This window comes from Amblyomma maculatum, chromosome 6 (genome assembly GCF_055883805.1).
Source record: "Amblyomma maculatum isolate TAMU_Amacu chromosome 6, ASM5588380v1, whole genome shotgun sequence".
Taxonomy (NCBI): Eukaryota; Metazoa; Arthropoda; class Arachnida; order Ixodida; family Ixodidae; genus Amblyomma; species Amblyomma maculatum.
Window position 1 is genome coordinate 62,992,133 of NC_139349.1, and position 15,531 is coordinate 63,007,663.

Sequence of the window (15,531 nt, forward strand, 5' to 3'; positions counted from 1 at the left end):
CTTATGGTGATTATTGGGATAAAGAACATTAAATGCAAAGCGGAAGGAAAAACAACGCACCGATGGTTGGATAACGCTACATTAAGGAATGTATGTCTCGTCAAAATTGTGCCCAAAAAACATAATGAAAAGTTCCGTAAGGCTACTCATGTGGGCAAAAAAATATCAAGTTTTGAAAACCGCATGTTTTCACACTGACAGCAGAAAATTTTGGGAAGAATCTTCAAAAACAGATTTCATTTGGATGTTGCCTATCATTTTCCCAGAGAAACAAAACAAAAAATGTCTTATTCCATCTAAGTAAACATCTTTTAAGGAATGTTTAAGATGTATGCATGATGAAATTGTAAGAAAAAAAAGATTATTTACAAGTTATGGGTTTACTTTTTCTTACAAAAGAATGCAGGTAAAAAACCTTACAAGACACCATAATCAATGTGAATTGTGTGACTGGTGACATTCCTACTGTGGAGTCTACTTATAACGATACCAGATATAGCGATATATCGCTTATCATGATCAAATTCTTTAGTTGTATATTTTTCCCATTGCCCCTATGTAAAAATAAGCCAGATATAACGATCGATTATCGGCGGTACATCAGATACAACGATAGCTTTATCGCCGCCAGGTAGGTGTTTACCACGAAAATTTGAATGAATATTGAATAAAAGATAAATTTTTTGAGGCAATGACATATTCGGTGAAAACGGAAGGAAATGAGCACTATCATCATCGCAATTGCAGCTGCGCGAAGGGTGCTGCTGCGGCCGTATCGTCATCGCCGATTCTGCGTCCGTGGAAGATGGCAGCGACCACATTTACGGACGGCAAGATAGCTCACGAGATGAAACAGCATTCATCGCGATTTTTGGCAGGGTTTCATGGTTGAAAGCCTCGTGAAAAAGTAAGGACATTCGCACTCTATGATTCTAACGATCATCAAGGCTGAGAATATCCTTCAGTTCATCCAGTCGCTAATCGGTTTTGTGTACGCAAAAAGGACTGCCGCCAGCGTACACGCTACTGGAAACGATGCTCACAGCAATTGCCAAGCTTCAGCTGTTGCTCAAGCGAGCACGAATTTCATACTTCTTTAAGTATGCTTAAGTTATTTTATGGCTATTGATGTATACTGTAATAAAGCGTTTAGTGCTCTTTACGATGATTAGTGTTGTTCAACCCAATTTACTCATCGTAACTAGGCAAGCTTACATGCAGCATGGAAAAATACATGGGTGTGCTTTTTTTTTTTTTTTCTCTGGTCCAGATATAACGATTATCGGTTATAACAATCGGATTTTCAGGTTTTCTGAATATTGTTATAAGTGGATTGTACTGTAGTATATGAAACGAAAGTTTCAAAATGTTTCAAAATTTTTTCCCCTTTCCATTTTAACACCAGTGCACTTCTTTTCCTACACCTTAAGATGACAATGGCTCAATTTTGGCATTCGGAAACCCCAAGCAATTATTTTCAAGCCCATTCGGGTAAACGTGATAAACCAAGAAGACCCACCACACTCCAACACCAGCGGCCACGTGATGATTAATTTTCATTAACAATCTTGGTTGATGGTAATTAAATTTCTCCATTGTTGATAAAAGATGAGAGATGGCAAAACCTATGCCTTACCCACGTTCCAAGGGGATTCTGACTTCACGTTCATCAGTCACGTAGCACCGCCTTCGTTTGGGCGAGCCTTCTGAAAAGTACAAAGAAAAGGTGAAGTGCTCGAGTTCAGGAAAAAAAATCAAAAATCAAAACCTGTGCAGCAGTAAAAACAGCTGTCGCCATCTATATATAACAGCTGAAAATAAGCATGTTCTTTACTGTAAAAAAGAACTGCTCCCATAATAGGAGTGTTTTGAAGGCCCTTTTTAAAATACACCATACTTTTAGATAAATTCTTGTTTCTTTAAGCAGCCCGCTTTCATATCATGTCCGACAGCTATTATAAAATTATGCTTGAATGCACATTGGCCGCTTGGCCAAAATTACTCCCGACTCCGCACATAAATTGAATTTAGGCCTCCGCGTATAAGGTGCCTTCGCATATAATTTGACCCCCAAACTTCAGAAGGTCATTTTTCAAAGGAAAAAAAAAAGGTAGACTTATGATCGGCAATATGTGGTAGTCGTTCCAGTATGCATTATGCACTATTATACAACACTACTTATAATAAGGCAGTAATTATTCATCAGCATCCACCTAAGCCCAGCCATACGGCTACATAAAGCTTTTGCCTGACCATTCAATCTGCTGGCCATCCTGGTTAGCTCAGTTGGTAGAACCACTGCTCCGGACAGGCAGTGATCCCGGTATCGAACCACAGACCGAACCATTATTTAACTACAAATTTCTGAGAGACATGTAAAGTAAAAGCGGGTATAACGAACAGCGTGATTTAACACGATTTTTTCGACACAAGGAGTAATTCGCTCTAACCAAACTTGTTTATAATGAACTTCAACATCAAATTCATTATAAAACAGTTGACCAAAACCACATTAACAAATGACAAATCATGCCGCTCACCATGAATAATCTACTCGAAAAGAAATTTATTGCAGAGAAATCTACATCTATTTGCAATAGGCAGCGATTTTCACTTGAACACTGCGCAGAAGGTCATTTTTCAAAGGAAAAAAAAAAGGTAGACTTATGATCGGCAATATGTGGTAGTCGTTCCAGTATGCATTATGCACTATTATACAACACTACTTATAATAAGGCAGTAATTATTCATCAGCATCCACCTAAGCCCAGCCATACGGCTACATAAAGCTTTTGCCTGACCATTCAATCTGCTGGCCATCCTGGTTAGCTCAGTTGGTAGAACCACTGCTCCGGACAGGCAGTGATCCCGGTATCGAACCACAGACCGAACCATTATTTAACTACAAATTTCTGAGAGACATGTAAAGTAAAAGCGGGTATAACGAACAGCGTGATTTAACACGATTTTTTCGACACAAGGAGTAATTCGCTCTAACCAAACTTGTTTATAATGAACTTCAACATCAAATTCATTATAAAACAGTTGACCAAAACCACATTAACAAATGACAAATCATGCCGCTCACCATGAATAATCTACTCGAAAAGAAATTTATTGCAGAGAAATCTACATCTATTTGCAATAGGCAGCGATTTTCACTTGAACACTGCGCTTGGCACTATCAAGGAAAATCACGTTCTGGACAAGCAACAACATCTCGACAAACTACAACCCACTTCCCTGTATTTCAGCGTTGTACCACAGCAGCCCATCGGTAGCAAAAAGGGCTTCTTGCAGCGTTGGGCGAGACCTACCATCTTCCGGTGGTGGCTCGTTGTTGGCACAACGCCAGATGCCAACACATCTACAATTTCAGTCCAGTGGGCTCGCTGTCCGAGCAACGTCATCATCGACTGTCAAAAAGTCCTCGAAGGCAACTTTCTCTGGCAGGGCGTCTGGCAGTATTGGCGAGTTCCTCCCAAAGCGTGGCAATATCGCTGTCACCTTGCACTGCGCGTCCGCTCGTTGGAACTTCCTCATCCCAATCCTGCAGCCTCAAAAAACGTCCTGGTCATCCAGGCCTTTGAATTCGACTTGTATGTCACTGGGAGCGACCCTCGCAGGCACATCGGAGACTCAAACTTGCCAATGACAAGCGGTCGCAACTTTGCAGACCAGTCCATGTTCGACCGTGAGAAAAACAGTGACTCTGGCCTTATTCATTCTGCCTCCATGGCACTTCCCATTTTTGAGCGCCAATGTAGCTGCAAAAGCAAAGCAGTCTAGTCCGTATTAAAAATGTCACATGGCTCATACTGCTCTTTCACACCATGCCATATGTTCATGCACCCACTTCTGCGCCTTCTGCATCCACGGCATGACGCTTAACTGCTATCTCTTTTCTAGTGATAGAGTTGCAGTCCTTAAATCTTTGGAGCCAACCACTTCCTGCCGTAAACCCCTCGACATCCAGAATGCAGGAAAAACCTTTTGCCTTTTTTTTTTTTGCGGCATGGGGCCAGAGCCTGGCAAAATTTTGTGCGCAAATGTAAAATAAAAACACTGGTATTGGGCTTTCTCTACTTCGTTGTAAGCTGGCTTGCAAAAGCGACAGCGATCAGCTTTCGGGCGGTCCTGTGCATTCCCTCACATGGCAGACTTTAGGATGGTGCTCAGCGTGGTCCTTGGAATTTTAAAATGCGCCGCAATGCCTGACTTTTTTTCGCCACGCTCGACGAGGTGAATTATCTCAAGCTTGTCGGAGAACAGCAGAGCTTGCCACTGCTTGTCATCGCCTTGTAGAGACGTCGACAACGTAGCTGCGGCCGAAGTCGTGTGAGCAGCGCAGCAGCACACTAGCGCGACACACAACACAAAGAAAGCACGAGGACACAGGATGCGGCGTGGAAAATGCTGCCTTCTTCTCCTATCATCCGAGGTGCGATAGGTCCGGAGTTGCTCACAGCACGTACTTGATCACGTGGTAGGTAGCTGCCAAATAGGAATGCTGCAGAGCGAAGCTGGCAGAAGGTGCGGAATTCATAAATCACTCCCGGTCCTGATTTGGCAGGCCCATACGTTTTCTTTGTACAGTTGCAACAACAACATTCCATAGAAGCGCCCTGGCGGCCATTTAGTGACCAATGGTGCCCTTAGAGTTCGCTATATCCAATGTTTAGTTCGTTATGAAAAATACATTTTACATGCCCATAATGTCAGAACTTCAAAGTTCGCTATATGGCATAATTTGACTTATCTGAGTTCGTTATATTTGTGTTCGACTATCTTTTCTCGCAGCCGTATGGCTGTGCATAGGTGGACGCTGGTGATTATACTCACTTATTACAAATTTATTACAACTTGGGGCTCAATATTCCCCCAGACTTTCTCCACATAAAGTGCTGCCCTATGCGTAGTTACACATAATAACACAATGACACAATATGAAACAACTGACCTGGCTTGAAATGTGTGGTAAAGAGGAATGCGAGCATATTATTACATCAGTTACACACACTGATAAGAAAACAGGATATTTAATGATTTCGGTCCTTCAGCAGCTGTCAGTGTTGAATAAAGAAAACAAAAAAAGTAACCAACAGTGCAGCAAGGCTATCTGCAGTTTTTCCTGTAAACTCAGCAGTTCGGAGATACAAACTGTGCCATGTCCCGTGAAAAGCCTTACCGTGTTCGTCTGTGTGACGTTTGGATACCCTCTCGGACAGTGAAGCTGGAATGCTGCTAGACGTGCTGGCTGCAGCCGATTTCTCGGTGTCTTCTGTGTCTGAAGCACCGCTCATGGACCGGGAGTCACCCACGGCCGACTCCGAGTCACTCGAAGAATCGGCTGCACATTTGCCAAGAGCAGATGGTCGCGTAAAGAAAAGAACCATCCCCCTCGTGCACACTCAGCCTTGCATAAATTAAGTGGACACTGCTGATGTCAACCCCTTTCCATTTCCGTTCTTGGTCCCAAACGATTCTGCGGCTCCTTACAAGCACGTGTGAATACAGTGAAATCGTTACTATGAACACCACATTAACGAATTTTTCAAATTAACAGTTTTTTTAAGAATCCCCAGCACATTTGCTATGTTTTCAATGTAAAACTACTTCAGAATTACGAATTTCAAAATAGCGTATATTTCAGAATAAAGAACATATTTTATTTCTTCTTCTATAATTTTGGAAAATCATTATTACGAATTCGCGTGAAACGAAACAGAAACCGCCGATTCTGTATGTATGGTCCGTGGGCTGCAGCTATCATCATCAGGACATCTAGGACTAGCTCCTAGCGCCACCATGAAGCTATGGTTTATTACGCAGTAGCCAGCAGGCCTAGCTGCCTGCGTTTTTTTATTCCTGTGTTGTGTGCCATACGCGGCTCGGTCGTTCGTGAGTTCATGCATGCGGGACGGTATTTTTATTTTATTTTTTTTTTTGCCGCAGACTATCTTATTGCGAAGTTTGTGTGAGATTGGCAATGATATCAGCCAGCGAAGTGCCAAGAAGATATAAACGCAGCTGCTTTCACTGCAAGAAATTTATGCAGGGAAAAAGCGATTCGGCCTTTACAAACAGCTAACATTGCCCCATCGACTGCCGTGATCATAATGAACGACAGAGACAAGATTTTCAAAGTTCAGGGAGCATTGAAGATGGGGTCATAAAGAACACTGATAGTTCTTTTTTTTTTGCACATGGACAAAGTCCGTATTTTCATCGCTCGCTGCAATCACGCACGCAATGAGGTGTTCCAGAAAGTGGAAGGTGTATGCGTTGTAGTGGTGTAATGTAGCGCGTAGTCCTGTTTACTGCACGCGGCAGATGAAAATAATTGATTTCTTCAAATAAATCAGCTTAGAATTAGTGCAACATTTTCACTTGAGGTTGCTCATCTACACACGTGCCTACTGCCAAGGTACGTCGTTTTCATACTTAGGTTTGACCACTGGCTTATAATCGCAGATTTTTCATTACAACGCTATTTCAAAATAACGAATGATTTCTTGCGCTCCCGCGGGATTCATTATATTGAGATTTGACTGTATTACGTTTTAAATACCTGATCGAATAATCATGCAATCAAAACTTCAAACGCGCATTTTCCACTTTGTATATGTGTAATAGCCTAGGGTGCTGGGAAAATATACGGTTCTAAAAACGGTCAGTGTACCGATCAATTTTTTCTACACAAGGAGCGTCCATAGTTGAAGACCAAAAATTTCAGCCCCTAATTTATCAGATACGCTCAAGTCTTCAGACCTCATTCACATTTTCGACATCACCGCTGCCAATAGACAATCTGTATAATTTGTATAGTGGAACACCACTAACCTCCGATTTCTAGGGGGCTGCAAGCACGATCAAATAATGCAGAATTAAAGGAGCCTATCAGAAGAGGAGCTAATGCCACTAACCCCCAATTTCTAGGGGGCTGGAAGTGTGATCAAATAATGCAAAATTAAAGGAGCCTATCAGAAGCGGAGTTAATGCACTCCGTGAATTCATTCAGCGCACAAATGCAGTTGCGAGCTCGTTACTGTTTTTGGACGTCATCCACTGCCAAAACTTGCAGTAGTCAAAGTTCACAGAACTCATCCGTCCTTTCTTACCAAATACAGAAAAAATCTCGTTAGGGTCGCCTTCAAGGGACCACAAAAAGATATTTAAGTTGTCGAAATGCCCCAGGAAACTGCCAAAATCCATTTGTACCGCAGTAATATAATCTAATAAATGCTTGCAATATATTCTCTCAATTCATGGTTTGAAATAAAACTGTGTCACAACAACGATTTTCTACAATTTAGTCAAGTGCTTAGCTTTGCCCACACTATCGGCAATGTCGAAAAAATTATCCAAAATCACGAGTGCCTCCACAGCCCCTTTCGCAATGCAACGTGGTGGCAGTCGTGTCTCTTCACGGACGGCCACGCCGCGTTTTGAGGATGCTGCACCGCACATACTGTGAGGATTGTGCAGTGAAGCATCGTCAAAATGCGGCGGTTCGGCGACAGTGGCAGGGTCACTTTCGCATTGGACTGCATCTTTATCCACGAAATGGAAGTTTTTTCCATTCATTCCCTCCTGTTCGCTCGCAAAGTTACAACGATAACACGGTTATCGCACACTGGCTGCCGCTTGTCATCGATCTAAACAATGTGTGGCGAGACAGCCCAAACATCAGAACGGGCACATAACAGCACACCCCTTAACGCCCACGATTTCTCATTACATTTAGGTTTTTGTTATGTGCAGTTTCCGCATTAAAGAGTCAAAGGATAATGCAAAATGGAAGCCCAAAATAAGTACAAATGTAGAAATAATCCCCCTAGAATTGTTTAGAGTAAACTTCCATGACCTTAATTTAAAAAGCGGTAAGATGTTTCGCGACCATGCCGACGCGCAAATGCAGCAGCCGTCACCACCTCTGCCACAGCTTGTGCGACGTGGATCCGAATGAGACAGTGAGTGAGGGTGGTGGGGAAGTTGAAACCTCACAAAGGTAGAGTGCGCACGCTCATGCCTGCTTCTTTATACATGTCCCCTACTCTCAGTCCGCTCGCCACCGTTGACCCAGGAAGTGGGACTTTCCGTCTCTCATTGCTCTGCGCAGTCTCCGTTGCCGATGCACGAGAGCTATACAAGTGCCGGGGTCTCCTGAAATCTCCCGCTCGTACAATCATGGCAGATGCGAGAGTCTGGGAAAATCATACTTTCCAGGGCACGGCATTGCTTTAGACTGGCCGTCGCCAAACCAGCTGTCTCTCGTTCCTTCTGCATGCGACTTGCAATCTTCACGAGGTGTAACGCGGCAAACGACCCAACATGATGCGATCGTCTTTAGGAAAGGTGAATGCGTGCGGTGCAAAATTTGATATATCAAACAATACGTGTAATTGGGAGTTTGATATAAGACAACTTTCCTCTTTTAAATGAGAGTTTGAAGAAGATAATCTGTGAGCTCAACAAAACCAAAATTTAAAATATTCGGATTATAAACTGAAGAGGTTTAACTATTGGCCTCGAGATCGAGCAGAGTCGCCACCTTGCGGCTTAGCGGCGAAACCTACTCAGTGCGAATGCGTTTTCACGTCGCGTGCCAGCCCGCAGTGATTTACGCGCGCGCATGCGGCATGTACATGAGTGTTTTTGTTTGTTTCGCAGTTCCTGTGAGCTTTTGCTTACCTATATGCCTCTTACAAAATAAATATGAACTGTCTATAACCCCACGCTTCATTAAAAAAATATATACTTGTCCGTATCGAGCATGTCATGCTTGGATAAGGAGATCATCCATCGCGGTCTTCGGCGCTTGAGATCCTTTCACATGCAATGTCCGCTTCATTAAAAAAAAATATACTTGTCCGTATCGAGCATGTCAAGCTTGGATAAGGACATCATCCATTGCGGTCTTCGGCGCTTGAGATCCTTTCACATGCAATGTCTCAAACGAAGTGGTACTGTCGTTACTGCCGTGTCAAAACAAAACAGGTCATTGCCGTCAATAAAAGTTAATACAAACGCTCAGAAATCGCATATTCCCGTTTCTGTTTGCAATACCGCAGCTACCAAAACATATGCCACCGCAGACTGCTTCATATAGCAGGATGCAGTTTGAACAGACCACTCTATGCCTACTATGCCGTCTGTATGCACGATAGAGTTGTGCGAGTACTTTTTTTTTTTCCTTTTTTTTTTTTTTTTTTTTTTGCTCTTAAATTTCTGTTGCACTGTCTCATTGGTAAGGGCGCTCGACTGCTGATTTCGAGAACGGGGGATTCAATCACAACCGTTTCGAAAGGCGTTCTTCGGCTGTGGGATTTGACTGCACAATAAACAATCCCACATGGTAAATGTGGTGTTAATAATGAAAAAAAAAAAAAAAAACGACACCAAAACCTGCCTCTGCAATCATCCGTCATAGCCGATGCCGCTTTCATGCTTTAAACCCGGGCCAATATGCATTTTTTTTTGTTGTTGTTGTTGTTGTTGTTGTTGACGGCTTCTGTGCATCCGTAAAAGTTTTAGTGAGCACATTTTGCTTTAGAGAAATGCTCGAATGTTTGGGAAACATATTCCCTGCACCTAATTGTTGCCCTAAATATTACATAATACACCTAGATCAATGTACTTTACTGGTAGCCTATTATAATCCCTATAATCTCTTTTCCTCCAAGTGCTGTCTTCCAACAAAACTCGTCATTTCTGACAAGGGGAGTAAAACAGCTTCATGCGGGCTTAAATATCAATGTTTAGTTCGGGAATAAATACACTTTTATAGTCGCATGATAAAATGACCTCCATTTCTTTCGGAATAGTTTTATATCCGGCATCTGTTTTGGAAGCAACCCTAATATTTTACTTCGTATAAGATTTAGTCACTGCTAAATAATTAGTGATAAATAAATTTTCAGCCTGTAAAATTGCTTCCCAGAACATGAAAGTGCCCATGCGCAGTTTATAACGATGTCTTCGCTGATTATTGTAAATTCTGTCAAGTATGTAAAAGTTCTCTCACACGGTGAAATTTATTCACATTGCAAAACAAAATAATTACACTACTAATTTACCGTTATATATTAACATCACACACATCAGAAATCCCTTACCCTTTCCTCGGTTTTAGGAAATCATTTACAGTTAGTGGCGCATGCATTAATACACTATCACATTCTATGACAGTGGCCGCAAAAAGCATCTCGGCAAATTCAATCCGCTCAGCGCTGTACACGTGAACAATCAGCTTTCCTGTGCGGCGAGGTTTCCTGTAATAGTGTCGGCGTGATCTCAGTTTTGGGGAATACTTGTGCCTGCTTGTCTGGGCCAGAGTTGATGTGCACTCAGTCTAAAGCATCTCGCCATGCAGTGCGCTGCCAGTGCTACATTTAACCTGCTTAATCCTCGCGTCAAGTACGATATAATGAACCAGGCTTTCTCGATTCAATCTAAAGTACTGCAGGTATCTGCGTGGGCTTGACACTAAATGCGCCGGTCTCACTCGAATGAGACACGCGCAAACTGTTTAAAAGTCGATAAAAAAAAACAAAGCTGTCATTAAGCAGGCCCAAGCATTAGGCGCGTGAGCGCGGTACAGTGCAAGAAACGTGCAAAGTAAATCTAGAAGACTGGTGGTTGCATGCTTTGTTTTCCTAACATCCGCTCTTCTTCTGCTGCATTGGCGAAATCCTTGGATTATTTTCTGCAATATTGCAGAAATACTGCAGAAGACACGTTTTCATCGCTAACAAACCCGCCGTAAACTCGGAAGCAGACCTACGCAGCGCGAGTTTCTGCGAGCGCCGCCGGCTGCCGGTCCACACTACCGGAGTGACGGTGGCGCCACCTCTAGGTCGATCTCGCGGCGAATAGTGAAAGTATCGCCAAATTAAGGGGGGACGCGGGGATCAAATCGCGAAAATTTCGTGAAATATAGAATTTTTAGAAAAGATGAGATTCGGAATCTACAAGGCTTGTTCAATCACATTGGAAAAGAATTCCGCTGAAAAAAGCCTCAAAGTGAGCCTAAAAATGTTTTTATGATCTCTGGTAGCCAAAAAACTGGCCGAAATGTCCGCAAAAATGGTTGATTTCCAAGCGCAATATTTCTGCGCCTTGTTTCACCGCAGCACTCCTCCCATCGGAGCCACATGTCTACGATAAAAAATAAACGCACAAAAGTAAAAATGCAAAGGCCTCACAGAGCCACTTGAAGGCATTGATTGGCCGTGCCAGCCACGTGGCGCTCAGCGCGCTCTCCGAGTGGCTGCTGCATAGCGCGCCAATGCTCACGGCGTCTGATCCCACCTCATTCGCACACGCTTTTGTCAACTGGCCGGTAGTTTGTGAATCTGCAGCTGCCATTCTGTATTTTTCGTCATCCCCACCTGTTGTGCGGGACTTCGTCTGTGTGCCAGTGATGCAGCGGCGCACGGTGCAGAAGTATACGCCGAAGTATGCGTGCGGGAAGTGCTAACGCAAGCCTCCTATCCAGAAAAAGAAGCGGTCGGCAGCAAATAAATCGGACGAAGCGAGGGCCGGGTCGGCATCAACACTTCTCGAAAAGTATCAGTACACCATGCGGTCCGTCCGAAAGGCAGAAACAGAAGCGGTGGTGAAAGCAACAAGGATATCGCACTTTTGTTCTGACGCGGTACGGCTCCAAGGAACGGAAGGCTCCAGGCACGCGAAAAGCTCGACTGATGTAATCGCGCAGCGGCATGGATATGCCAATGCACTTCGTGAAGACCACGGAGATATGTCGCGGAAGGCCGACCCGGCTTTGGAATCAATGCCAGGAAGTGAACCCGAAGACCCGGCGCCGTCAACTAACGTGTGCAGTGCCGACACGGGGAAAGTACCGCTTTCGCGATGGCGGGTGACGTACGACGGCGAACGTTTGTGTAACCAGAATAGCATTCAGCGGCACCTGCGCCCGAAATCGATTCCCAGAAGTGTATCCGAGGTCCCAGCTCCATCAACCAGCCGCGACATCGCAATGCGCACTGCAGTTCCGATACGGAGAACTTCCGTTTTCGCGATTGCGAGTTATGCGCTGCCAGGTGTACGGTAAATGTTTGCCTACCCCGATTCACACCATTCAGGTGCCTAAAACCGCGTTCTGTGCCCTCGGAAACAATCCAGAAGGAAGCGTGCAGTGTAGCGACACAGTATTTCAATTCAGAGGCGTTTTGATGAGCAAAAAGTGGCTGTGCAACTTTAATGTCAGTTTTCTCAAAGTGCCTTTTGACCCAACAGTCCTGCTTGCAGAAAGCGTAGCACAGCAATAGCTTGATGGATTGTCATGAGGTTTGTTGCATTACATTTATGGTGTCATTTTTTTACTTTTTAGCTATTTTGAAATGGTGAAAGTAAGTGCATTATGCAAGCATGGATGTAATGTTCTGTGTAAAAAAAAAAAAGTCAATCTGATAACAATATTTGGGGAATATCACTGCATGAACTGTTTTTATGGCTGAATTTTAAGAACAACTGCAGGCTCCTACCTTGTTTTGTTGTCATGCCAGGCTTTCTGCAAGTTTGGTACAACAATGATGCATATAAAAATTCTCGGTATCAAAACTACTCGAGCTATGTTAGTGGAACTTTATATTTATTCATTCAGTGCACTTTCCAATAAGTGAGCCAAATTTTATTGCTGTACTTTAAAAACTCAAAAATTTCACCTTCCATCCCCACCTTCCCCCTTAAGTTGGGTGCTGCTTGCTGAAATGCTCCAGAAAGTGCCCCGGAAATTATGACAGCCTCCCTCCCAAAAGGGGAGAAAGTTACATCGAACAGCTATTAATAAACGTGCTGCATTAAAGACATTCTGTGTAACATTCCTCCGATGCTTTCAATTCACTATTAAAAAAATTCAAGAAAACCAGCCACCAAACATTGGCTATTGCAAACAAAGGCGCCGACTATTAAACGGCAAACATTATGAGCCTGCGGACACGCCAAATTGAGAATCTGCTTTCATGCGCAGCACAAGCAAGGCCAGCAAGTGCTTTCCCGCACTGCTCGATCAAGGTATGCGATCAAAGGAAAATGCAGGCCCAAAACGGTTCTAGGAGGCTTTGCTCTGGAACCCTAAGAAAGCCTCGAGAGGGGTGGAATCCTCCCATCACACGAACACAACATAAACAGGATCACCCATCCCTGATTTGCCATGCTGAACAGAACCTACTACTGCAGATGTAGCGCCAGCCCTTTAAAAGCTCAACTCACCGCTGACAGAAGCATTCGGTTCAACCTCCTGTCGCTTGGAGCGTGGCCGGTGCTGGTCTCTGGAAGCCTCGCCATCGGGGGAGCTGCGTTTGGTCCCCTGGCGTTGTGGGGCTTCCCTGCTTGGGGGACGAGCCATGGGGGAAGGTGCACCGAGTGGAGGCAGCGGCACAGCCAACGAGGACCCTGGTCGGCTGCCTCCTGAACTGGCCGACGGCGACGACTCGCGTCCAGGGGTTTCGGGCCCCGACCGAGGTAGCTGCACAGAGAAAATGGTGGCCTATGCACTTCTTTGCGGGTGCAGCCCATGGTGCAAGAAGATGCCTAGACTAAGCCTACCCCCATCACAAAAAGATTTCAAGTCTGCTCTCCTCGAATGACCACAGCAGTGTGGGTAGTTGTCATGGGTATAAAACAAACCTGTGAAGAGACACGTAGCATTTATAAAAGGAAGAAGGCTCCATTTGAACAAATGCTAACAAGGATGCTATGTCTAAAAGTAACCCATCAGGGCCAGCCTTGCTTCAAAACAACACATTCCCAAGGCCACTGCCTTGTACAGTAATAATAAGCAAGCATATCTAAATACTCACGCTACAACACTATCTCCGTAATAAATTTAAGACTGACATGCAATGCTGTGCCTTACGAGTTCTCCAGATTCTGTGGCTGAATTTCATCGTGAGCAATGAATTGCACATGCTCCGAAGACAATGGATGAAACTAATGTGCAGGGACGGGAGCTTTGGAGCAACTCTTGGAGCAGAACAATTTGCCTTCGGAACAGCTATGAAGCAGCCCGAGAGCATGAAGTCATTGTACATCTCTATCATAAAGGCCTCCGCTGCCCTCTTCACTGCACGGCCTGTGAACAGTGTGTGAACAGCGCGCAGTTCAAGCCTGCTGGAAGAAGCACATGGATGGAAGCAAGGCCAACATGCAGAGGCACTAGAACACAAGACGTCATCCCCAGTCCAGTGACACACCAAGCAGCCAGGGGACGGCACGATGTTAAGGAAAGCGAAACCGAAACCATGCGAATGACACAGTCAAACCTCGTTATAACGAAGTCTCATTTTGCGCGGAAATTCGTTCGTTATATCCGATATTCGTTGTAAAAGTACACACAAATTCCTACAAAAAAAAATTCTGTTCATAAACCCAAGTAAAGGCTACCCTAAAATGGAAAGCACAGCGGTGAAAAAAAGCATTTGTTTTTCTTTAAAGCGTGGTATAAGCAGGCGAAACCTTGCTTTTCATTTTGCACTGCCAAGCAAAAATGAGCACACAAATCGGGATTTAGGCCACACAGAACTGATTTATTTAAAAAACGACGTAATCTTCATTTGGCAGCACTTCACACTATTCAATAGAATAAATTTCTCAACGAAATCGACACTGTGCAGCGTTTTCCCAATGTCAGCTGATTTGGCCACAGGTAGGTTCTCAAGGTACCTTCTCAATTTCCTCGCCATATCGGCGGCCTCGGTGCTGCTGAGAGCTCGCTCTTCGCCTTCTTCTTCACTCTCATCGCTGCTCGTAGCATCATCTGTAGGAAGCACCTGATCGACAATTTCTTGGTCGGTCAATTCGGGCGCCACAGCCAAGTTGTCATCGGCAGCAATAAAGTCCTCGAACGTAACATTCGGAACCGCCAGTTGACGCCATGTCGTCTCGTCGAAATTGTCCGCTTCACCTTCAGAATCGTGGGCGTCATTGGGCTCAGTCTCGCTGGTGGATGGGGCTAGGCCAGCATCAACAAAGCAATTTCTTATTGTCGACTGTGCCACTTCGTTCCATGCACCGTACAGCATGTCCAGCGTAGTTTTGAGGTTTATGGCCGTTGATATGCCCCTGTCTATGTCAAATACGAGCTGCGTAACCAATCGCTTTCGGTGGCAGCATTTTAGTGAGCGAATGATGCCCCTGTCTAATGGCTGCAGCACTGAGGTCGAGTTTGGCGGCAAAAAAACTAGGCGGACTGCTTCAAGTGGTACAGACACCTTATGGGCAGAGCAGTTGTCCAATATAAGGAGCACTTTCCTGCGCTGCTCTGCCATGTCTTTGTCGAAGGCTTTCAGGCATGTTTTCAAAGAGTGACGACATCATCCACGCCTTTTTGTTCGAGCGATAGTCCGCTTGGACATTCCGGGTGTTGCGCAGGCGCCTGGGGCGAGCAGATTTACCAATAACAGTTAGCCCTTTTATCTGACCCATCCATGTTGACACAAACAACAACGGTGACGCGGTCTTTGCTTTTCTTGCCTCCTCGGCACAGTTCGTTCTTCGCAACGA

General features: G+C 44.5%; 1 protein-coding gene across 7 annotated transcripts in view; it reads right to left on the reverse strand.

Annotated features, from left to right (window-relative positions):
• LOC146185878 (bromodomain adjacent to zinc finger domain protein 2B-like) overlaps positions 1-15,531 on the reverse strand; it is a 122,199-nt gene that overhangs the window by 75,260 nt on the left and 31,408 nt on the right. For all 7 annotated transcript variants that reach the window (XM_084606815.1, XM_084606810.1, XM_084606814.1 and 4 more), the window contains 3 exons: positions 13,240-13,495; positions 5,189-5,350; positions 1,637-1,706 (listed from right to left, as the gene is read on the reverse strand). In XM_084606815.1, coding sequence (XP_084462941.1) covers positions 1,637-1,706; positions 5,189-5,350; positions 13,240-13,495 — 488 coding nt within the window. The remainder of the gene's footprint in view (positions 1-1,636; positions 1,707-5,188; positions 5,351-13,239; positions 13,496-15,531) is intronic.